Source organism: Hoplias malabaricus, chromosome 7 (assembly GCF_029633855.1).
Source record: "Hoplias malabaricus isolate fHopMal1 chromosome 7, fHopMal1.hap1, whole genome shotgun sequence".
Taxonomy (NCBI): domain Eukaryota; kingdom Metazoa; phylum Chordata; class Actinopteri; order Characiformes; family Erythrinidae; genus Hoplias; species Hoplias malabaricus.
Window position 1 is genome coordinate 34,440,186 of NC_089806.1, and position 25,220 is coordinate 34,465,405.

At 39.5% G+C, this 25,220-nt stretch overlaps 1 protein-coding gene across 1 annotated transcript; it reads right to left on the reverse strand.

Moving 5' to 3' along the window:
• Window positions 1-24,921, reverse strand: LOC136702196 (solute carrier family 22 member 23). The gene is made up of 10 exons (XM_066677144.1): window positions 23,868-24,921; window positions 18,080-18,183; window positions 14,739-14,893; window positions 9,816-9,984; window positions 7,638-7,765; window positions 7,266-7,368; window positions 5,861-6,072; window positions 3,067-3,099; window positions 2,807-2,930; window positions 1-1,845 (listed from the first exon to the last, which is right to left on the reverse strand). Exons 1-10 carry the CDS (start codon window positions 24,285-24,287, stop codon window positions 1,482-1,484), a joined length of 1,812 nt encoding a protein of 603 aa, XP_066533241.1. The 5' UTR covers window positions 24,288-24,921; the 3' UTR covers window positions 1-1,481.
• Window positions 24,922-25,220: the final 299 nt, after the last annotated feature.

A 25,220-nucleotide genomic window follows, 5' to 3' on the forward strand; every position in this document is an offset into this window, starting at 1 on the left:
TAAAAATTAAGTTTAGGATGAATCCAGAGTTTATATTTGTTAGATGTCAAACTGCCCAACAAACAATTACAGGAAATCTTCAGCAGCCAGTCTGGAGCCTGCGCTGTGGCCCACCTTTTGAATTTTTACATTTCCAAATGGAAACAATAACTGTTATAGTGTACAATTACATAGGATATTCACTCACAAATATGAGTTTCAAAACACATCTGTGCATTTTGCAGACCTGGGCCCATTTTCCAAAAGCATCAGAGCGTTAAAATAATTGCCAAATATTAGAGTATCTCTAAATACTGTATCTACATAGGAACGCCTATGATTGTTTTAAGAAACTGGGCCATGGATTCAGACTGTATTTACCTCAACCTTCATAATCCACAAGTCTCTATCGCACACCTTTTCACACACATGCATAAGACAACACATTAGGGTTGGGCGGTATAATGGGAATACCCTAAATTGTGATATTTTAGAAATTGTGGCCATGTTTATGATGTGTATATGTGGTGTCACATTTCTATTCTTTTTCTTTAAAGTACAAAGCCAAAAAGTTAATTTATGTGCATCTAAGAGAGCCACAGGGAGGGGGTAGTGCGGGCACTCACTGACTGGTGATGTCACACTCTTAAATCGGGGAAAAACAACAGCCCAGTAGCCCACTGCAATTGTGAGTTTAGCACTGAATTTGGGTTCAAAGAAAGCAAGAAAGCATTTGCTGATAAAACATCTGCTGTTGTGCTAAACCACAAGTGCCTGTTAGCTAGCCAGCTATGCTTCTAGACAGTATAGAGCCTGTCTTATTTGGCTTATTTTCAAACTTTTCTGTTCCTCCAGTACCAGTCGCTGAAATTTGTTCTCTCAGAAACAGGCTTTTTATCATTAACACTTGTGTCTGTGTCCGCTGTTGGGCTGTGCTGAGCTAAACTGCACATCGCCGAAAACCCTTCACTCATGAGGCTCACACAGTACCGACAGTGCACCCCCCACCCCTCGGTAATACCATTTACCATCTTAATATTTTGTGACATTTTGACGGCATGAAAAAATGTGGATACCGCCCATCCCTACCACACACATTTACAAATTCTAACTGACATGATTGCTTTATCTGAACTTAGTGCAAAACACCAGGTAGGCTTTAGAAAACCTGAAAAACTGGCAACTCAACATCGCCAACATCAACTTAGTGGTCATTTGAAAAATAGAACTCCATTAATTGCATGAGTGAATCAACATTCTTTTTACAATGTTCCTCTTCTTTTCCCACTTGGCGTATGAGGTTTGACACATTATGAATATGCTGTAACTAGTCAGTAGTTCACCATCATTCACTGGTTAAAACACTCTGGACCTTCCCTCCCATCATCTTATTCGTTTTAACCTCATGATGCTTCTTTGTGCTTGTAGGCCGATCTGATCATTTATCCGCTGTTCTTCATATGGCCTGCGCTGGCTTTGATTTGTGTAACATTTGAATATGATCAAGTCCTAACTCCATTGGCTGTGCTATTGCCAGGTGCTGTGCTGTTGCTGGGGTTGACCGCCTGATGGAGGGGTGTGTCCTGAACACGAGAATACTCCCTGACCTCTTGCCTTGCTAGGAGGTGGTGCTGCTCTCCTGGGAGGAGGGGCCTGCGCAGTAGTCCCTCCCCCTCAGCCAATGTCTCCGGCAGTGGTTGGCCTGCCGTCTCTGGCAGCAATGGAATGCATATGATGCAGAGGAGGGTGCAGCAGGTAAGGATGACATGGTGGAGAAAGAAGCCTTTCTGGTTGTGGAGCTCCATGAGTGGGGCCGTTAGCATGCCAAAACCTGCGCTCGCCAGGACCAGACCTACACCTCCACCCCTATTTCATACAGACATAAAAGATCACCATCATTATAGGGCAGAAGAAATAACTCCATAATTGTTTTTTTCTCACTTTAAACAAGCTTTACCTGTTACGGTATGTTATACATTTTGAAAGCTACACTCTGTGCCAAAATTCTACTATTCTCAAACTGTGAAGTCCCTGTCTGAACTGAAAAAAGTCTTAACCGTATAACTCCAGCAGAGGGCACTGTAAGCCTGTAGTCTGCTTAAAAACAAAATGGATAAATAAAAACATGGAGAGGCTGCTGGGAGTCCAGTGTGCTCTGGTGGGTCTACCTTGAGATTCATATGAACATTCATAAAGGGCAAACTATAATTCATACACATTGTACAAATTCTGGGAGTTGGGCTTTAAATACAATAAATAAATAAAATACATACGAATTCATACACAAACAAGAAACAGGATACAACAAGGTTAATGAACTCATATTGTGACATGATATATGTCACTGGTGTGATGTACAAAATGTCACCATTACAATTTATTTTATTTATTTTGATATGTGTAGGCACCCCATGCTGCCCCTTGCAACTTTGCAACTGCCCAGGTCGCCCATACCTCAATCTACCCCTGCCCATGTTCAACAGAATAGGCCTGAGCATAGCTTAACCTCCGATGCAGATATATGTGCAAGCATCTGTATCATGGCATGCTCATTCACCACCAACTTCATTCTCACCTCAGCAGAGCATGTCAGAAGGCTGGAGTTTATTTTAAGACTGTAAAATATTCCTTACTCTAGACAGGAAACACCTTGTAAAATGTAAAGATTTGTAATCCTTTCTTTCAAAGACTGAAATGAAGTATAAAATTTGACTGAAATTCCCATTCTGATTTCAAACGCATAGCAAAACAGAGAGATATAGGAAGAAATAGGATATAGGGTAGGAAAAAGTGAGGGAGATGGAGAGAAAGAAACTGAGTGACTAACCTGATGACAGTAGGTGTGATCTCTGCGCAGTAAAAGATGCTAAGCGTGCTGACAGCACGTGATGAGAACATTCCAATGATAGAAAATGCCACAGAGAACCGCCGATTCAGAGTGTCCCTCAAAACTGAGAGCAAACAGAACCAATTCATTAAACATTTTCTGAGAATAAATCTGTGTATGGGTTTAAGCAGCACCAAGACAATTATACTGAAATGCCTCATCGAGTATTCAGTCACGTATGTACATGAAAATGATCTCACCTGTATCATGGCGAAGACTGTACTTTCCAATCACTGTTGTACAGAAAAAAGCAAGCATTCAAATTACAACATAAGTCACCAAAGCACATATAAACATAATATTCCTTTACTTAAAACCTGTGTGAGTTTTTACACAGGGATCTGAGGTTGTGGGTTCAAGTCCCGCTCCGGGTGACTGTCTATGAGGAGTGTGGTGTGTTCTCTCAGTCTGCGTGGGTTTCCTCTGGGTGACTGTGAAGGGTTGGTGTGTTCTCCCTGTGTCTACGTGAGTTTCCTCCGGGTGACTGTCTGTGAGGAGTTTGGTGTGTTCTCCCTGTGTCTGCGTGGGTTTCCTCCGGGTGCTCTAGTTTCTTCCCACAATCCAAAAACACACGTTGGTAGGTGGATTGGCGACTGAAAAGTGTCCATAGGTGTGAGTGTGTGAGTGAATGTGTGAGTGTGTGTGTCGCCCTTTGAAGGACTGGCGCCCCCTCCAGGGTGAGTTCCCGCCTTGCGCCCAATGATTCCAGGTAAGCTCCAGACTCACCGCAACTCTGAATTGGATAAGTGGTTTCAGACAATGAATGAATGAATGAATGAACTATTATTTGTCTTCCAGTGGACTTATTAAACCGGTGCACAAAAATGCAGACAGCCAAAAAGAGTGAGATACAAAGTGTTCTAATAATTTTAACCAAAGATTATATATAGTTTCTTGTTTCTATTGGACAGTTTTCATTTAATATTCTGCAAAAACTTGTGAGCAAGTTGTCTGAACTTGTAATTTAAAGCTATTTGCTGTACATAGTTCTCACCTTAAAACACAGCATCTGCAACAAGCCCTATAGAGGCCCAGGCTTGCCAAGATTCAAATTAAATTATAAATAAATAATTTTAAAAATCCTTAAACAAAAGCTGTAAAATGTTGCTAATTTAAATGGAAGTAATGAAATTAACATGGATCATGATTTTAATCATTTTCATATGTAAAGTTTGTTATTGATATTGTAAGTTAGTTGCTCATTCACTTCCTTAATTATTTCTGTATTCCTTTGTTCTTTAGATAATAACAGGGTTGTCAATCTTGTTACACTGTGTCTCATCATTTCTATTGGTTGATCGTGATCAGGCTCCGTAGACTCTGCATACCTTTCTACATCACCGGTTGCTAGAGAAAAGATGGTCTCTATTGTCTTTTCAGGTTTGGATTGGCAGCTCCAACTTGCTTCTTGTTCAGTCAATAAAAGAGACCTGCTCTCAGCTTAGCATGCAAGATGAACAGTAGAAGGCAGCAGTCCTATTTTAGGCAGTTTTATATTATAATTCATAAAATTATTTTCATTTTAGAACATTGTAAACATGTCTAGTGTTTTTTTTTAGTGTGCTAGAAAATGTATTATGAGTGCTGTTCAGAACGTTCTGCAACATTCACTGCTGAGGTTCCTAAACCCCCACTGCTCTCTGGGTGCTGGGAAGGCTGCCTGCCACTCAGGGTGTGTACACTCACTAGTGCACTATTCTGTGTTCCCTTTGACAGCTTGGATAAATACAGAGGTGCAAATACAATAATACACCTCAAGGATGCTGCGGGACTGTCTATTACTGTGGAATTATGTATCACTGTATATATTTAACATTTTGAAAATAAATCAACCACAGTTTATCAGAGCACCTAAGCAAAGCTGAGCATGGAGCCAAAGGGATGGAGCAAGGCATGAACAATCAATCTGCGGAGTCTGACAACAATCAATCAGTAGGAAGATGACACACTGTGAGCCACATTATTGATTGGCAACCCCCTAATTATTATAAGGACAAAGAAAATGCAGAAACAAATATATATAAAGCTAGTGGTTTGGTAAACCCATAAGTAAACAGAAATATATGTGTAAATAATGTAAAGTACAAAAGTTACCTGTGAAAATAACTAAATATAAATACTAAAATATGAATTTGTATTAGATTTAATATGTGTAATTCTTTATACATATTTTAATTTTTACCTGTTTTAGAGTATTTTTCACTACTGTTTAATGAAATTCATTCATTCATTCATTCATTATCTGTAACCCTTATCCAGTTCAGGGTCGCGGTGGGTCCAGAGCCTACCTGGAATCATTGGGTGCAAGGCGGGAATACACCCTGGAGGGGGCGCCAGTCCTTCACAGGGCAACACAGACACACACACATACACACACATTCACTCACTCACACCTACGGACACTTTTGAGTCATCAATCCACCTACCAATGTGTGTATTTGGACTGTGGGAGGAAACCGGAGCACCCAGAGGAAACCCACGCGGACATGGGGAGAACACACCAACTCCTCACAGACTGTTTAATGAAATTATTTAATGATTTGTTTATTATTTTATTTATTTTTAATTTTGGCTAAGGCATGTAGCCCTTATTAGCAAGTTGCTATCTAACAGTAATGTTAGGTTAGGTGAATTACTCTAATAACTGTCCTGGCGTGAGTGAATGAGTGTGTATGTGAATGAATGTCTGTATGTGTGGGAATTAATGTGTGTGTGTGCCCAGATATGGATTGGTGCTCTATACTGTGTGAAACCCTAGTGCTGATGCAGTCTTCCAGATGGACGGTTGTTCCTGGTTGTGAGTACGCTGTGCGTGATTGCTTCTCTTTACTGTGTGTGTGTGTGTGTGAATTGAGCGTTGAATGGAATGGTGTTCTGAGTAATTTTAATTATAAAACATCCTTGGGTATCCAGAAAGGCACTATAGAAGTGTAAATATAAGTAAATAATAAAAGTAGAGTGAGTGTGTGTGTGTGTGTACACAAACAAACTCACAGCTAAGTAGTCCAAGCTGAAGCAAAGAGGCCAGTGCTGTGATAATCATGAAGGTCAGAAGGCCACCTCTCCTCCCAAAGCCCACCACCACTGGACAAAGCACAACACACGAAGCCATGGCAATACCTGCCAGAGCGTAGTAATGCAGCTGAGACGTACTGCCCTCCAAAACACTGCGTGCAAAGCAGTGGTGGATACCATAGCCAGTCAGTCTGAAAGGGGAGAGAGAGGGAATCAGACAGAGAGAAGTATACATATAAGTGCTGTCCAGCCTGTTTTATTAATGTGCACCAAAATACATGTTTGTTTTATCATATTTGTTATATGTCCAATATTATCCACACACACACATACATCTCCCAGCTCTTAATCTCATTAGTAAATTGTGCAACATGATTATAACTACCACCTTGTTCAACATATTGTGCAAATATCAAATCCAATATTAGGAATTAAGTCACAGAGTGGGCCACCTGTATCATTACACTACTATAAATGAAGTTAAGCTGACTAGGTCTGGCTCAAAAATCATACATGTTCCCATTCCAAATGTATTCAATTGAGATTTACCTATCAAAATAATCCAAACCCCTGCTTCACAGTCCAACACGGTGTGCTGAATATTATAATTGTAATATAACCATTAAAGAACAGGATGAAAGGGGGAAAACAATGGACTCCAGATGGACTCAGTCTGTAACTGTAGAATCTTAAAGTGCTCCTGTGAACACTGAAGCTACGAGAAAGTACAGTAAGTGTAGAAACAAGGAGGTGGTGTTATGGTTGATCAGAGAAGCAGTGGCATGAAATGGATTTAAAATGACAATAATATTGTGTATCGCAATAAGGCCTTTTCACATGTGCACTAATTAACTTATTAGGATTAAATTACTGGGAGTTGGTCATTCAGCAGCTTCAAAAATGTATTACATCAGTTTCTGAAATCTCTCAATCAGTCAACTTGGTGTATACATTTATGTAAAGCTGATCTGTCTTTAATCGATAGTTTTCCATATTCCTCTCATATGAACAAAACAGACGATCTAATTCATTCATTCATCCTGTCACAGAGGGTCCAGAACTTACCTGGAACCACAGCTATGGACCCTTATGCTCAGGGAATCCTCCTATGTATATTGGCATCTGGAGGAAACCCATGCAGACACAGGGAGAACACACCAAACTCCTCACAGGCCAAATTTGAACTCACAATCTCAGGATCCTGGAGCTGTCTGTCAGCAAAACTAACTTTTGCGCTACTGTGCTGCCCCACATGCCTTGACTTGTAAATATAAACGTATGGTGATATGAAATATGTGGGGTTTTGAGAATCTCTTTGTCTTGGTGTATGTAAATGTTTGGCCTGTACTGCACATATTCATACACAAACAAACACCACACTTACGAGTTCACACAAAGCACTACAGTGCTCTTCCACAGATTTCTGGTGCTGCTCAGCTGTGTGATGCAGAAAGTTCTGGGCTTTTGCTGCAGCTCTTTCTCCAGCTCTGGACACAAGGATAATTCACATTATAATCCTCAAAACCATCATTATCATCTTCCTTGTTTGGTTCTAGGAAAACCATCTTCACAGAAACCATCTTAATGTATCAAAAAAAAAAAAAAAAAAAAAACTATATCTAAATCTCAAAATTAGAAACGAACACCTACCCAACGGATGAATATCCAAATATACAAATACTCTGAACCAGCCCTATTGGGTACAGCAATGTAATTTATTAGAGACAATCCTAGTTCTGGCAATAACCACACTCACCTGAAAGGATGCCCCTAGGATCAATTGTTGTGTCCACGCTATTACTCCGAGCAATGGAGTACATTTGCCTCTTTGCTCTTTGGTAGTGTTGTGTGGCCAGCAACCAGCGCAGAGACTCAGGAAACACCCTGAAGGGTATAAATGTGAGATAAACCATATGCATTACATGATCCATGATCATGACCCTGAGGTGTATTCATAGATTCTCCATTACAGGAGGTCCTCGGGTTACGTCAGTCCTGATTTACAATTTTTCGTGGTTACGACACATCTCCCATTTACTGTATAAAGCCTTTGTTTCGACTTAAGTGGTTTTGCGTCGTAAACGTCGTAACGCGAACTTCGTGTTTGGTGTGCGCGGCGGAAGAATACACGGTTACGCGGCTCGTGACCGAGGAGGATGGGTGTTAAGATAGGATAAGTGCTTACAGTATGTTATTTATGTACAGTATGTACGTATGTTCCGACTTACATCGAAACTCAGTTTACGACGCGACGTAGGAACGGATCAACGTCGTTAGTCAAGGACCCCCTGTAATTTGTTTGTGGGAATGATCACACCTGAAACTTCTCTTTCCTATATCTAAATCCTATTCAAGGTGAGTCTTGTAGAGTTGTCGTAATTCCTATGTTTCCAGTCACTTTATTAATGACTGGGGCAAATGGTGTGTTTGTGGTAGAGTTGTTGCATTGGCTGCACATAAAATAACCAAATGTATTCAGTTGTGTATCAACTTTGAAAAGAACAACATTTCCATTGCTTCATAGTCTGACAGTAGCGGGTTGCCAAACATTATCAATTCAAGAATGGAATTCATTATATTTCATTAGGAATAATAGGATGCATAAACTTTACGATTTCAAATTCAAATTTTCTGGGATACATGACCAAAATTCAGAAAATCCTGTACATGTAGGAACCAAAATGCCTAGCTTTCTAGCACTAAGCAAAAGCCCACTGCACTTTCACAGGCACATAACCTCTTCTCTTACTAAAAAATGTGTGTTGTCCAAACCCAAAAATTGAGCTTTATAATAAAAGTCCAGGGGGGCATATTCAAATATTACATGTATCCATGTTTTCAACAACCACACTGCAGTAGATATTTTTCGGACATACATCGACAACTCTTACAGCATTGCACATTTTCTTAACTAAAGACTCCAAGCCTAAACTGCTGTTTAATTCTTACATATAGACTACTACTCATAAGTAATCATGAAAACATATGATGAACAAAAGGGTAGATAGATTAAAAAAATTGCACTGCCCACTTGGGCAACCAAGTCAATTAATGTAATGTCATACTTTATTATGTTATTAAGTACTGTTTTGCTATTGCAGATCTTAGTTCAGCCAAGAGAACAGCATCTGCAAAGCCACAAATGGCTTATAAATTTGAACTGTGCACTGTCTTTTTTCGAGGTCAGCTACTGAGCCTTTGGGTACTGGGAATTTAGCTCTTCCAATAACCATGTTATTAACAGTTTATTAGTGTTAACTTTACCTGTTCAAACCATGATGTTTTTAATTAAAAACACAATGTCACATATCCTGCTCTCCTACTTATTAGGTGTACCAGTAAGATTTATAGTCTTTCTCTGAATTGTAATTAAAAATTCAAACGTTCTCCTGCTCCTGTCTTTTTCTCTGGAACTATTTCATATTATTTACAATGGTCATTTTATTAAACAAAAATAACCTAAAAATAAGTAGTTTAAACATGACAAGTTAGAAGAATTCATTCATCACTGCATTCATTATGAGTTTCATCAAGGACAATATACAGCAAACGCATGTGCATTGATTCATTCAGTTCTTGGGGATAACAATGCATCCAAAAGTAAGTGTGAGTTTTGGTTTAGCTAGTTTAAAAACATGGTGAATTTTATGTTAGTTTTCATAAATGTAGCATATTAATGCTAATTTTTTTCAGAAATATTTAAATAATATGAAAATGGTCATTTTTACACAACATTTTACATAAAATTACAAGTGCGTGGGAGAATGTTTGAATTTTTAATTGCAATTTTACATTACACAAAAAGGCCTTATATTTTGTTTGTACACCTCATAAAGTATTTTTTTAAATACCTATCCTAATACTTTAAAGTTACAGTGACATTACAGAGGGATGTTCTGATTTTTGTTCTGTATTGTAAAAACACTGAGCTTACCAAACATATGGAAGCATGAGGACAAATGGAACAATGATGAGGACCTGAAGAATCTGCCAATCACGGCACAGCGCTGCCAAGCCAGGCATCAGCAGCTGCCCACCCACCACAACTAGACTGGCAACCATTGTCATAGAGAAGCGCCAGCCAGGCAAACACAGCTCAATCCCTAAGAGAGAGAGAGAGAGAGAGAGAGAGAGAGAGAGCAGCACAGTTACTGAAAACATACAAACAAACAATCAACAGAAAAAACTATGGGACAACAAGAAAATATTTTTAGTTTATGCTTTTCTTCATTCCTTTGTAGTAAATACACTGGGGTATCTAAGATAATTGCGCTTTTGTTCATCAATCTCTCTCTCTCTCTCTATCTCTATGGTGGAGGTTCCTCTGGTGCTGATTACCTCATCCCACTCTCCTGCCCCCAGAATGAAAGAGATCCACTCCACAGAGGACACCCCCCCCTTGCTGTAATCTCCCAACTCCCCCATCTCTCTCTCTCTATGACTCTCTCTCACACACACATAAACACACAGAAAGAATCATGAAAGGAAATGGAGAAACCAAACAAATTAACCCAAGCAGGAGCACTACAACTGCATGGTATTACACTTAGTTCAACGTTATTATCTCTGTATGTGTCTATGTGTATAAATCATGAACATCATCCTTTAAATGAATTCTCCCTTGCACGAGTGGCAGTCAAACCAACAGCACATACTGTATCTTTGTATCCCGTCCATAATACACAACGTGAACGTATAGCACTGTGTGAAAACTGTAGCCATCTGAGAAAATTCAGCTTAAAGTCTGAGGAGCACCTTTGCTTAGAAAAAATAAAAATATTAGTATTAGAATAAATAGAAATAATATTACTACAAATTATTGATGATATATCAGTGTACGGCATCAAATCAGGGTCATAAATATATTGAGCTTGTGAAAAAAAAAGCTTGTGAATCCAGATATGATTTAAATGGGTACAAATATTTAGTGTATTTGTGAAAAAGAAATTGTATATTTGTAAATTAAATTTTTGCAAGAATATTTTCAAAAGTCTGAGATTGGACCCACGCATTTTCATAAATTTCGCTGCACCATTCAGTTTATGGCTCGTGGGGTATTTAAGCCCTGAACACTGCAGTTCTGCACCTATGAACACCTATGAATGCAATCAAATTGCAGATAAGCTACAATCCTGTCCCCCCCACCCCCACCACCACCACCACCCAAAAAAAAGTAGCCCCAGATAAGTACAGCTAGGACTGAGTACATGTCAATGCATTAAAACCTGCAAGTCCACATATCTACATGTGTTGGCATACAACTTAACTAAATTAAACTGAATTTATTTGGAAGATATACTCTTTGAAAACAAACCCAACACAGTATTCAAATACATAACAACTATCTATCACACACAGTGGGCTTTACAAACACACAACATGACCATCTAAAAAACACAGTGTGCTACACAAATCGTTGCTGTCTCCCAAAATAGTAACTTTACAGGAGAAGGAAAAAACCTTATTAATTTTCAACTGGGGTGCAAATAAAAAGATTAGTTCATGCATCATGAAATTTTTACGTGACGTGAGGGAGAGCTGCTGTGTTCAAATGATGCAGTAAACTAAAAATCGACTAAAATGGAGAAACATTTTTAACTGTACAGCTACGAAATACAAAATGCAATTGCTGCAGTAAAAAAGGGTATGGTTTTTAAATATTCCTGTGCTGCAAGCACATGCATCGTGAGCTGAAAATTTCGGAACCACATGATTTTGGCCCAGATTTACCTGGCACACATTTGTGTGGAGACTTGTACCTTTTGCAGAAATACATGCACAATATGCCCCACAACAGTAGGTGGCACCGGGGGTTCACTTTATAAGATTTTACTGAACAGGTGCTAGTGCAGTCACATCTTGAAAAGTGAGCCCACAGAGCCATACAATCTGTTTATTTGCAAAGTTTGGACACTAAATTAGCTCCATAGTTAGCACACTACTGAAGGTACAAATGACAACCTGATGATCAAAGCTAACGATAGTTGGAGGCTATTAGTTTATAAATGCTGTTAGCCAGCCTTAGTTCACTTCTAACTGTATGGACTGGTTTGTCAGACAGATATTGAGATTAGTTCTGGACTATATCCTACTTTCAATAGAAAAATCAAAATTCAAAATAATTACTGTCCAAATTCAAATCTTCCATTATTTTCTACAGTCCTTGGACGTGTCCGAGCCTCCCAACTAACAGCATACTTAAAATCAAATAATCTACTTGACTCATTTCAGTCTAGTTTTTGCCCACACCACAGTACAGAACCTGCCTTTGTTAAGGTTATCAGTGACCTGCTGGTGGCTGCAGATATGGGAGCCTTCAGCATTTTTGACTTCTTTGATTGAAGTGCTGCCTTTGACACATACCATCCTTCTTTCAAGACAGCATAAGCTAGTTGTCACTCTTTCCGCCCTTAACTGGTTTTTGTCATACCTAACAGATCGAAAAATATTCTTCACATATTCTGGACATAGTTCCACCATTTCCACCATCACAGAAGGGGTCCCTCAAGGCTCAGTGCTCGGCCCATTATTATTTATTGTATACATACCACTTCTCAGCCAGATTATTCATAATTTTCATCTTGATTTTCACTGTTATGCTGATGACAAACAGATTTATAAGCCACCACTCTCCAATTTTTAACTCTGTTTCTCAAAAAATTAGACATTGGATTACACATAATTCACTGATGTTTAACAGTAACAAAACTGATCTTATATTCATTGGCTCCAAATCTTCCCTCAATGAAACAGTTTATTTCACACTCTTAATTGATTGATTATGTTGCTCTGTTCCCTTTCCCTGTGGTCCAAAATCTGGGTGTCATTCTTGACTCTGCTCTCAAATGTGATTCCTTTGTTAGTTCTTTTATAAAAACCTTCTTTTACCTTTACAACATTGCAAAAATCTGCCCATCTCTTTCCCAGTCCACCATTGAAAGTCTCATATGCATTCGTCTCCAGCCATGATTAATTTAACTCACGTCTTCCAGACATTAGTTCTTCACTACTCCAGAAATTTCAAAAGATCCAAACTCGTGCAGCTCGTCTCCTCCTCGTCCCACAACCACATCAACCCTGTTCTACACAACCTCTACTGGGTGCCAGTTAAATATCGTATTCAATCTAAAATCCTCCTCCCACCTACAAAACTCTTAATAATCCAGCTCCTTCTTATTTATCTTATCTTCTTCAACCCTACACACCTAAGCGCATCCTCAGATCTTCTTCAGCTGGTTCACTCACCACTCCCCTTTCCAACCTGTGCAGTCTTGGAGATGAACCTTTTCCAGACTTGCTCCACACCTCTGGAACTCCCTCTCTCCAGAACCTCGACAGTCAAACTCCCTATCTCTATTCAAATCCAACCTTAAAACACATCTGTTCTCTGTTGTTTATTATCTCTCTGTTTTCTGAAGCCTATAACAGGTTGATCCATCTCATTGCTCCTGTTCTTGTTCTGTACTGTTTTATTTGTTCTTTTCGTTTTGTTTGATTGTCTCATTTACCTGTTCAACCCACTGTAATCAGCATCTTTGGGTTATTAAAAAGTACTTTAGTAATGCCATTTACTATTATTATTATTATTATTATTATTATTATTTGTAGTCCTAGGATAGGCAAAATCCTGTTCTGTGAAACCAGTGCTAATGTCATAGGCTAATGCTAACTTTATATATCACCTAGAAACTATGTAATATGAAAATATTTTGGCTCCATAATTTTTTTAATTTTTTCACTGCTCAAGATAAAATAAAGTCAACTAACCCTTAATCTATTCCATTGCTTATTTTATCATGGTGAAGTACAGCTTCAGAGGAAGGTGCCTCAAGCTGTTTTCACAAGTTCTCCTTTAAGATGTTTATTAGCCACCATGCTAAGTGTTAGTTTCCTGTCAAACTGATGTTTACAGTATTACAGGTTATAACGCTGATGCGTCTAAAGCTCCTTATTACAGAAGGCCTCTTTCCAGGTTGTTTATCAGACATTGTGTTTATAGTGTCGTACTGAAAAAGGTGAGCTAGTTTCCTGTCAAGCTGGTAAGTGTTCAGAGCCTCAGAGGCACGTATGGTGTTGATGCCTCTGTTTATTACACAATTTCTCATTCCAGGCTGTATATCTGGCTTTGAGTTTAGTGTCATACTAGAAAGAGTTAATGTTAGCAAGCTAAAATATTTTAACTAATGTGAACCCAGTTATGAAACTAATAAATAATTGTCTAATGTTTGATTAGTTCATCAAGATATTTTCTATACTATTAAAAGCCAAAGATGTTCTGTACAAAAAGAGAAGATTGTTTTATAGAAAACCCAACTATGCAGGCACTGAAAACATAAACAGCTTCATAAACGAGTTCCTATTCATGCTCTGTGCCCAAATTCTGACTGGCTGTGTTCATATGGGACGGGATTTCAGGCTTAAATACAAATACAATAAAACACACAGTGGCAAAAAATCACAAATGTGTCCAAACCTTGCATTTTCTGAGGTATTTGGTAAATACAGCACTACATCTCTCAAAAGTTACTCTCTCAGCAACCGTTAACAACTTGTCACACAAAAACACTGCCTAAGCAGCATTAAGTAATTGAATCAATCAGACATGAAAACAGATAATTACGTAGAGGGGGTAGATGGCATTTCAAAGCAGTTTGCTTCTGATGTCTTTTACAAGTAAAGCTTTTTAGCTAAGCTAAGACAAAGGATGCATGTAATTGTAACATTTACTGTGTGCTTAGCTCAAAATGAGATGGTGCTTGAAGCAAAACATCAGCAGAAATCACATCCTTATCCTTATCAAATATGAAGGAAGGGAAAGGAAACAAAACAAAACAAAAAAAAAACCAGATAAACTTACTCAGAACAAAGAGACACAACCTGATCGCAGCCAGGCAAAACCCCTCAAAGAAGCGTAGAGTACTGAACATGGCCACGTCCACAGAGAATGCCACAGCCAAGCCAAATGCAAGCACGGATAATACGGACACAAGCAGTACTGGGATGCGACCTAACCTGAGAGAGATAGATACAGAGAAAGAGAAAGAGAAAGAGAGAGAGAGACATCGGGGGATAGAGGAAGACACCTAAGACTTAGGCTAAAATCAAATGTTTTTGAATCAAAGTTCTGATTCCTCTGAACCTCTGAATAGCACAGATATCTACCTACTGTTCAGTCCAAGTACCAATGTATTTGTATCATACGTAGGCACAAACAAAAACCTAATAAATAATTTTTGTACTATAAATATAACTTTATCATAATCATTTTTGATTATTGAATGTGTATTCCACTGAATTTAGAACAATATGAGTTAGCATTTAGAAGCATGTAAACATTTCACACTGAGAAACAGCATAGCTAAAGTACAGCCTACACACTGTGAGATTAACTGTAAAAGAATGAATTAAATCTTGCTGAATTACTTTAAAAAATTTTAGTAAAATTAAAGTGTGTCAGATTGCCCCCCATCTTATTCAAACGCAACTGGAAACAACAATCACTTTCATAAGTAAAATTTCCATATCAAACTTGCAAGTCCTTAAAGCCTCTTGGAAGACATTTTGATATTTTTGTAGAGTACTAAACTTGAGTGCTATGTGAAGTATTCAGCAAAGTTTAATAAAAAAGAAAATAAATAACATATAAAACACTCAACAAAAGCGGCAAAATGCACTAATTAGGCTTTTGATTTGCGGTTTGACTATGCATTCATGTAGACAATTGTATACGTTGTGAACGTAAGGGCCAAAAGCTATTTCACGCAAGGATATGAACGCAGACTGAATTTTACACATATTTGCCTTAACTACCTTTGTAAAACGGGGCTGTGTATTTGAAGAGTCGCCAAGCGTTGGCATTTGCATTTGTGCCCATGCGTGAAGTATGTTTCGGCACTATTTATTCACATACGTTCATCTGTGCTACGCTCGTAACTGGAGGCTTCCACTAGAGGGCAGACCAAAGAAAGATGCGGATAATTGTGGACTTGGCTCTGACACAGCCTTCTTCACAACTTTCCACTATTGTGATGCTGTTGATTGCCTGCACTGCCTGTTTACTGTACATTGCGTACGTTTATTTTCTGAGGACGTGCACAACCAACGCGCCAAACAGACAAAACCCCATGAAATCGTGTCCGAAATTACCTTCCTTAATTCAGTTCCCTATAATATTGCACTGTATAGTGAGCAATATATGGAATAGCAAATAGGGAGCCGTTTCAGACAAAAAAATAGAGAACACAGACAGCTGTTTGTTATTTTATTGTGGTGATTAAATAGATCTTTAGGGTTTACTTAGGTGATGATCTCTGTCATCACATTAGCCCAGTAGAGTAGAAACTTTTAGTGTAACACTTTTTATGATTATTGATATGATGATATATAGTGTAACGCGTTTATGATCACCTAAAATACATTGAGGTGAGAGCTGTACTGGTGAAATACAGCAAATATTTATTATACTTTGGGAGGATATTCATAAGAAATAGTTTGTACATTTACACTGTGAGCCCTGAGGAGCAAAATTAATTTGCAGTTCTTAATTATTTCAGGGGCTTTTTTTATTCAGTCTTTTTTTCAGTAAATGAAAGATTCATTGTTGATCAAGTGGACAAGTATGGTCCACTTATTTTGTGCTGAAAAACTCCAGTTGCTTTAACACAATTTTGATCCAAGATCCAAGTAAGGCCACAGTTTGTGCTATGGCCAGTAACAACAATATATTACAATCAGTAAAATGCTTCTACCAATCTATATACACTTGCCACCATATTACACAGATGAAGTGGTCTGTTTGGTATCTAGAGCAGCTCTAGGCTGATTTACTTTTTCCATTACTCTGGATAAGTCTACATTTTATCCTCTCTGCCTGAAAACTCAACAGACTTTTACAGGCTCCTCTACTGTACATATATTTGTTTTCATGGTATTTGACAGGCCTTGCAGTTTTTATTGACTTATCTCACAGACCATATGTTGTAGGTGCCTCTGTTTGGTTTAACATTTATCTCATAATTACATTGTCTGATATGGTCCAGAATAGAATGTGTTCTTTATTTTTTGAGTCTCTGTTCCGATTAGTGTATTTACCTCATGATCTAAGGGAATTACTCCTTTTAAATCTGTCTTTCAGTGGTTTTGACTCCTTTTTAGTCCTGCTTCCTGTCAGTGGTGCTTTAATGTTCTCAGGAAGTTTCTCCATTTGTGTCTTGGTTTTCTCACAGTACTCCCTTCCTAAAGGAATTCCTAGAGATCTTTTTTTCCTGCTGAGTCCTGGTCCCTATCTGTGTTGCATCCTCATTTTACGTTAGTTTCTGTTGTTTTTGTTTTCCTTTGTGTTTTTGATTCCTGTGTGTATATTCAGACCTGTTTCCTTTCAGTGTTTCCTCCTCAAGGCTTTAAAAACCTAAACTAAATTATCCTTGTTTTGTTCAGGATGTCTTCCAAATTCATTTAGAAAGGTTCTTCTTTGGAGTCTTGGTCCCTTCTCTTCTTAAGTAGTTTTAATTTTTTGTGTTTTGTCTCCTTTCTGGATTTCTGCCTTTTTTGGAGTTCTTTCCAATTTGAATCATGTCTCACTCATGTCTTCCACATGCTAAAATTTATGTTTTATAAATAATTAAATGATTAATGTAACTGGATTAGTTTGAGGCATGTTCCTCGAAGGCAGAGTTCTGCATCATCCGCTAGTTAAATAATAAGCATTTTATGTGTCATATCTGTGATTTGTTTATTTCATAACACATAATTTAAAAAAAATGGATGAGCAGTGTGGTGTTCATAATGTTCACCAGGGGTTATACACTCAACAGTCATTTTATTAGGCACATTTTATTTTATTAGGTGGTATTAAGCAGCATGTGTCTTTAAGGTGGTATCAAGTGGAATAGTTTTGTTTACTGGATTCTTGAAAATGACATAAACACTGATGATATTTAATTTTCCATCCATTATCTGTAACCGCTTATCCAATTTAGGGTCGCGGGGGGTCCAGAGCCTACCTGGAATCATCGGGCGCAAGGCGGGAATACACCCTGGAGGGGACACCAGTCCTTCACAGGGCATATTTAATTTTGCAATTTGCATTGTAGAAGCAATATGATCATTTACAGAATTCGATCATTTATAGTCGAGATATTAAAGGATTAAGGGTGAAACTACAGAACACTTTTTATGGACAAGAACTGAGGATCTTACCAGTCTGCCATTGCACCCATCAGCAGGTAACCAAATATGGAGCCCACCAGCAAAGAGAATTTGGCAATGTGAACCTTCCACTCCTCATCACATACAAGCTGCCACTGTGGGGAGAGACAGGGTGTTATCACAATGCTCATACAACTGTAGTAAAGCTCAGTGGTATATGTGCTTAGAGTTTTTTAAAACATGTAATGTATATTTAACTACTGATCAAATATACTATTTGTTTACACTTCTAAGTGAACACAAAAAGAGGTAAACTAGGGTGACCCTACATCTGCTTTTCATCAAGCATGTCCTCTTATTGGGACGTAAAATATGTGTCCGGCCAGGATTTCCAAATTGCCAAAAAATATCCTGGATTTAGATGCTTGCAGGCTTTCCCCTGTCCCAATTCTTTAATATGGTAGCTTCTCTACACTGTGACATAAGCTGCAACCCATGTATATATTTCCAAACATTATCATGAGTTTTCTGGTGTAAATGAGTTGCTTGAATGTCATTTCAACTCAGGGATTCAGTTATGTAATTGTGTAAGAGGCCCATCCTACCAACCTGCACCAGGTGTCCTCTTTTTTTGAAAACCAAAATATGGTCACCCTAGGTAGACCCATATTTACTCAGATACATTGTGATAGTTGCATGACGTTCAGCCTTGTAAGGTGATACTTTTATAGTAGGAGTGTGGGAGTAACATGATCTTTAGGGAATGTATACAAGGATACAACAACTGACAGTAGGGATAACTGCATTTGCTCCCTGTAATCTGTCTATTCCTTTGCCTCCGTTTTAAATATGTTGAGTAGCATTTCTTGAGACGTTTTGTGGTTTGATAGCAGGTCTGTCAGTCTGAATGAGACTTTTTAAGATATTCACAGTAAAAGCAGTAGGCCAGGAGCATGAATGAAAAGAGACAAACAGCAAATTATAATAGCAAGCTTTCACACAGAGTGAAATTCCAGGCATATTACAACCTGTGCATGATTGAATTTCAAATGTTTTTACTTCATTATATTTGTTAAACCAGTTTATATAAGTTTAAGACTATGAAGTAGAGATAAATGGAAAGTGTGGTGAAGTGAGGGGTCTGGAATAAATTAAATAAATGGACCACAACATTATGAATACCTCCTTGTTACTACAGGCTCTGTCCATTCTCTCAGCTCCACTGACCATACAGGATCACTTTGTAGTTCTACAATTACAGAATGCAATTCATTTTTTGCTCTGCATACTTTGTTTTCCCATTTTTACCCTGTTTTTCAGTGATCAAGAACCCAACAGGACCACCACAGAGCTGCGGGAACATTCTCAGCGCTGCAGTGACACTGATGTGTTGTTATTGTGCTGCAGGAGTAGAAACAAGGAGGTGGTCATGTTATTACGGTTGATCAGTGTATATGAATATGCTTCCTGTGATAACAGAGAGGATGGGAACTGGAGGAGGAGTACAAAGAAGGTAAATGTAGAGAAGAAAAGTGAAGAGCATAGAAAGAAGAACAATAAAGAGAACATAAGAAAATCCAAGAGAATAGAGGCAATGTGAAGAGATGTAAAGAATAGAGAAGTGCATAGAAAAGAAAAGAGAAGAAGCAGGAAGAGAAATAGTAAAAGAATATAGTAAGAAAACACATGAATATGTCACAGAAGAGGAAAAATAAGAATTAATTAAGAGAAGAGAGGAATCAGGAAAAGAGAAGAGTAATTGAAAATGACCAGAAAACAGGGAAGAGAAGTGAATAACACATGAAAATAGAAGAGACAAAAGTGATAATCAGTTTCAACTGTCATGGGTGTAAGCATTGGTTTTAACATACATGCTGCATGTGTCCAAAACAGCTGCACTCCCCACCCCTCCACTCACATACATATACTCACACACGGACCCCTCGGTCAGGACACCCTAATCTTATCAAAAGACTGCTGACTGCTGAAAGGACATAATGTATAGACATATTGACGTGTAATGCTGAGTTTGCTTTTGAACAGGGGCGGTGGAACAGGGGCCAGAAGGGTTATCTGTCTCAGACTGAGAAGAGTGGGTGGGACCCTCAGACCAAATTATCAGCCCCTGCAGCTGCCCACATGCATCTGCTAAGAGCACAGAGTGCACAAGCCAACTTGACATTACAGTGCCAAAATAATCCCGCAATGAGTGCCACTTATTTATTTCTTTACCTGATCTAAAGACCTGAATTATACATCTCTGATTTGATAAATATTTCTAAACCAGGTCTGAAATAGATTCAGCAATAAAACAAATCCTTCTAAAGATTATATAGATGTTATCTAGGATCTACTGGACTTGCCTCAGGTAAAAAGCTAGGTCTCAAGGGTGATATTAAGCTAATTTGTGTGTGAGTAATACAAATAAGTTCAGATGATGTCCTGCACTAGACTTGGCACATAGTAAATACATCCAAAATAATTATAATCATAATTTATGCAATACACCAGGCACATGTCCATATTTATTAGCACTCATCTGTCTAGCTATATATTATATATATATATATACTTTAAGACGTGTAGATGTGTGCCTAATATTGTCATTTTTGCTGTTTAAAAAGAGAAAGTGCTTGTGTAGTAACTGCGTGTTAGTCCTCTGCAACTCACTGTAATGCTAGCTCTGCTAAACACACGGATATTCCCCCTTTGGTCATTTATGCTGTCTTATTGCTAGTTTCAGTTCATTGAGCAGACTTTAAACTTTAGCTTGCTTCAGTATGACTTACTGCACAGGAGCAGATAGATGTAAAAGTGTGTGTTACCCTATAGCTAAACAGCATTAGCACTGGAGCTAAAAGCAGAGGGAAACATTTCTAATTCCTCTGTTCTCTGTTTTCAGCTGGAGAAAAAGGACCAGAGAAAGGTCCCTGTTGCAAAAAAAAAAAAAAGATACCTGTCCAAATAGTCTGTGAAAATTGCACTATGATTGGGGTGACCAGACATCCTGTTTTTCTCAAGACTATCATGTTTTTAGTCCATGTCCTGGAGTCCAGACTTATATTTCCCCTGTATGTCAAAAGCAATAAAAATTGTAAGCCATTAAAAATTAATCAGCCAGAAAAATGGTTTTCACACAAAATGAAAGTCTGTACGCTCGTCTGGCCCATCAGGAGGCAGATTTTGTAAATGCTACACTGATATGTTGATATTAGCTAATTTATCCTCATTCTTTTGAATTGGTAAAAAGAGCTTGTTCTTTCAACAACCAGCTTTGTGAGAAAAGATATATATAAGACAGTCAGATAACTGAATGATCACAGGATTAGGAGCTTCGTACCTACACTCAATGTTCATTTTATTAGCTCTACTGCATTTTTTTTTACATATTCTGATACCCATTCACCCTGCTCTTCAATGGTCAAGACCCCAACAGGACCTCCACAGAGCAGGTATTATTTGTCTGGTGGACCATTCCCAGCACTGCAGTGACATTGAAATGTTGGTAGTGTGTTAGTGTGTGTTGTGCTAGTGTAAGTGGATCAGACACAGCAGTGCTGCTAAAGCTTTTGAAGCCATCTGTGTCATTGCTTGACTGGGAATAGTCCACCAACCAAATTTATCCAGCCAATATGATGTAGCACTAGAGAATGACCAACTGTGCAGCAACCAAAGAGCTACGGTTTCTGATTTTACATCTACATAGTCAACCAATGAGTTAGGTGCATATGAAATCTTGCCACAAGAAGACCAGGTACAATAGAGTATCTGGTCATGCCTCTAGTATCATCCAGTCCCCATTCTTCTTTCCACCACTTTTCAAAGCAAACTTGATCCGATGGTCAGTCACGGAACAAAACAACTGCAGAGAAGGTATGACTGGTTGGTGGTTCATTCATTCTAACTGCTGCAGTGACTTTGATTAGGGGTTGCATGTTATTGCAAGTTGTGCTGGTACAAGTAAATAAGACATGGCAGCGCTGCTGGAGTTTTTAAATATGTGCCTATTCACTGTCCGCAATATTTGACACGCTTGTCTGGCTCTAGTCCTTTATCAGTGGTTAAAAGATGCTGCTCACAGGATGCTGTTGGCTGAATATAGTTTGGCAGACATTTCACAGTCCAGCTGTGACAGTAAAGTATTTAAAAACTCCAGCAGCACTGCTGTGTCTGATCCAATTGTACCAGCCCAAACAGCCCTAACACAACACCACCACATCAGTGTCACTGCAGTGCTGAGAATGATCCACCAGCCAAATCATACCTGCTCCGTGGTGGTCCAGTGGGGCTCCTGACCATTGGCAAATAGGATGAAAAGGGGCAAATAAACTATGCAGAGTAACAGATGGACTACAATCTGTAATAATAGAACTACAAAGTGCTCCTATATGACTAGCAGGGCTGATTACATAGACAAAGCCTGTAGAAACATTAAAAAGAAACATTGTTGAAATTTTGGCACTTTCAATAGCTATCAATAAAACAGTTTGTCCCTCATTGCACCAATAACAACGTTTACTATTCTGAGATGGCATTAAACTAGATGTTGAAAATTTCTCTAAGGATTTAATGACATCCTCCCACATAAACATTAATAAGATCAGATACTGATGTTGGATAATTAGGTGTTGATCACAAAAGTCATTCAAACCCATACAAAGCCATTGCAGCAGAGAACGCTGTTCCACTGTTGCATGTCTCTGTGCTTGCTGGTTTATAAACCATGAGCTGCTGTTTAGTGCTAGGCATGGTGACCGATTTATTTATTTTTGAATATGATGAACTTGTAATGCTTAAATATCCATGCAAGGATTAAATAGAAATTTCCCATTTCATACATCCAACTAATTGTATGTCAGATATTTATGATCTTAATACACACACACAAACTATATTAAAAGGAAATATGTATTTTTTTAATTCACACTGTTTTATCTGTGGTTTAGTTTCGTAATGAAAATGCATGTTTGGAGTGGGAGATATAAGTTGTGTATGTTTTAGATGCAAGACACCTCCTGAACCTGACTTGTAACTCACTCATTCATGTTTAGCAGATTCAAGATTAACCACAAGGGGTCATTAAGGGGGCATATGCTTCACATCACTGACACTTTGTGTGTCTTTGTTTTGACAGCCATCCTTCTAACTAGGAATGCCCTGACAAAACAAATCAGTTCTGACAAAACCTTCACTGGTTCTGCCAAAAATATATATCATCGCAGTCCAATAAAAAAAAACAGCAAAATAGCTATTTTATTTTAAACATCCCAAATAGCAACTTTACAGGAGAAGGAAAAACCTTAATTGTCATTCTAAAAAGATTTTATCCCAAGTCATTTTGGTGCATTTATATTGGTCCATTCATTATGTCGTTTTCACACAATGTGAAGATCAGCTGTTGTGTTCAGTGGATGTAGAAAATTAAAAATACACAAAAATGGAGATACATGTTTTTAATTGTACACCTTTTTCAGGCTACTGTATTAAATAAGGACAAATCCTCTGTCATGACTTTAAGGAAGCAATTGTTCAGTGTTTTGTAAGTAGCGATGATGTTCTGTTCACCAGTATAGTAGAAATATATCTTCATGAATCATTTTTATGGGGTACTTTATCTCTGTCTGTTTGATTGTTCTATACTGTGGATGTTCGAATGACTGCTGCTTTTTTTCTCGTGAGAGATAACGTTAAGTGCCCCAGCCAAAAATGATTCATGTAAAACTGTGAGGGACAGAATCCCTCCGTACTTTTCTGAATTTGCATTAACTATAGCCGGACAGTACACGATATTTATGTCAAGGGCGTGAGTCTCTCAAGTACACGAGTCCTCTATCCTTACCTTGGTGACCACGTTCTGCTGCAGTCCAGACTGCAGCTCAAAGCTGCCCTCACCGCACATGCACGGCACGCTGCCGTTAACATCGTCCGCCGCGGGCGCAAGGATGAGGAGGCTCGGGGTCGGGCTCGCGCTCGCGGTCTCGTTCCCCGCGCACGCGCTCTTGGGCTGCGCCAGCAAAAAAGAATCGCTGAACTGGCTGAAGGCGATGAGCAGCGCCGGTACCCACGTCAGAGCCACGAGACGCCGCTGGAACGTGCCGAAGCCGCCGAGGAACGGCAGCACGGCCGCGTCCACACGCGACAGCAACCTGGAGGAGGAGGACGAGGAGGACGACGACGAACCGCCGCGGGGCTCCGGCGTCTGCGGCACGGCGCCGCTCTCCGGCAGCTGCTCTACTCCGTCCAGCCGAAGCGCGGCCATCGCTCCGCCTCCGCCGCTGCTTCTTCACATGCAGTCTTTTGTCTGTGCGAAAGAGCCGGGCGAGCTGCTGCGGCGGAGAAAGATGCGGTGTTTTAAGCACACGCTGAAGCTAGGCTCGGCGACCCACGCCTTGGTGGAGAGGCGCTATATCCAGTCTGGTAAAGAGGTGGTTAGAGGCCAGTTTAACACAATACATAAATGTCCCCGATCCCGCCGCGTAAGCCAAGTAAATGAGGATGGGATGCACGGCATGCCTTTCCTCGCCTTTGTGATCCTCCTCCGGCTCCTGATCACGCCATGGAGCTCAGACAGCTGCGTGCCACGAGCTCCGATGAGAACTACGCGATGTGAACGTGATAAACGAGTACTCAAGTCCCACCCTGCGTCCCCCCAGAGTCCGCAGGTAACACACCTGTCTATGCCCTGATCGCGTGCAGGTGTGGCACCGGCACCCCATCCCCTCTCCGAGTGCTCCCTCACATCACGCCTCGCCTCTTTGTAGCGGCGCAAAAGAGCTCGGTGCTGTTGGGACTGGAAACCGCGGCCGCAAATCACGCTTCGTTGCTCTGTTTTCCAGTCGAGCCTTAAACCCTCTCTTGTTTTCTAGCGCTCTAGGAGGAAGACGGCCATTTTCGCCGGCGATTCAGTTCAATAGCCTCAACAGAAGCGGGCGACCCAGCGCACGCCCGCAGCATCCAAATGAAACGCCCATCTCTACAGCTCTTCCGCGCTCGCTGATTGGTTGAGACGCACGGGACCATCTAGCCCCCGGCGTGTGATTGGACGAAGGAGCAACAAAGAACCTTTGTGCGGCCTCTTGCCCCCCATGCTCTTAACCGCTGTAAACATGCAGGGGGTTGCACCCAAACAAAGTCACTCGTCCAACTGTCCAGTAAATAATACATCTAAATTGGTCCCACACTTTCAGTGTCG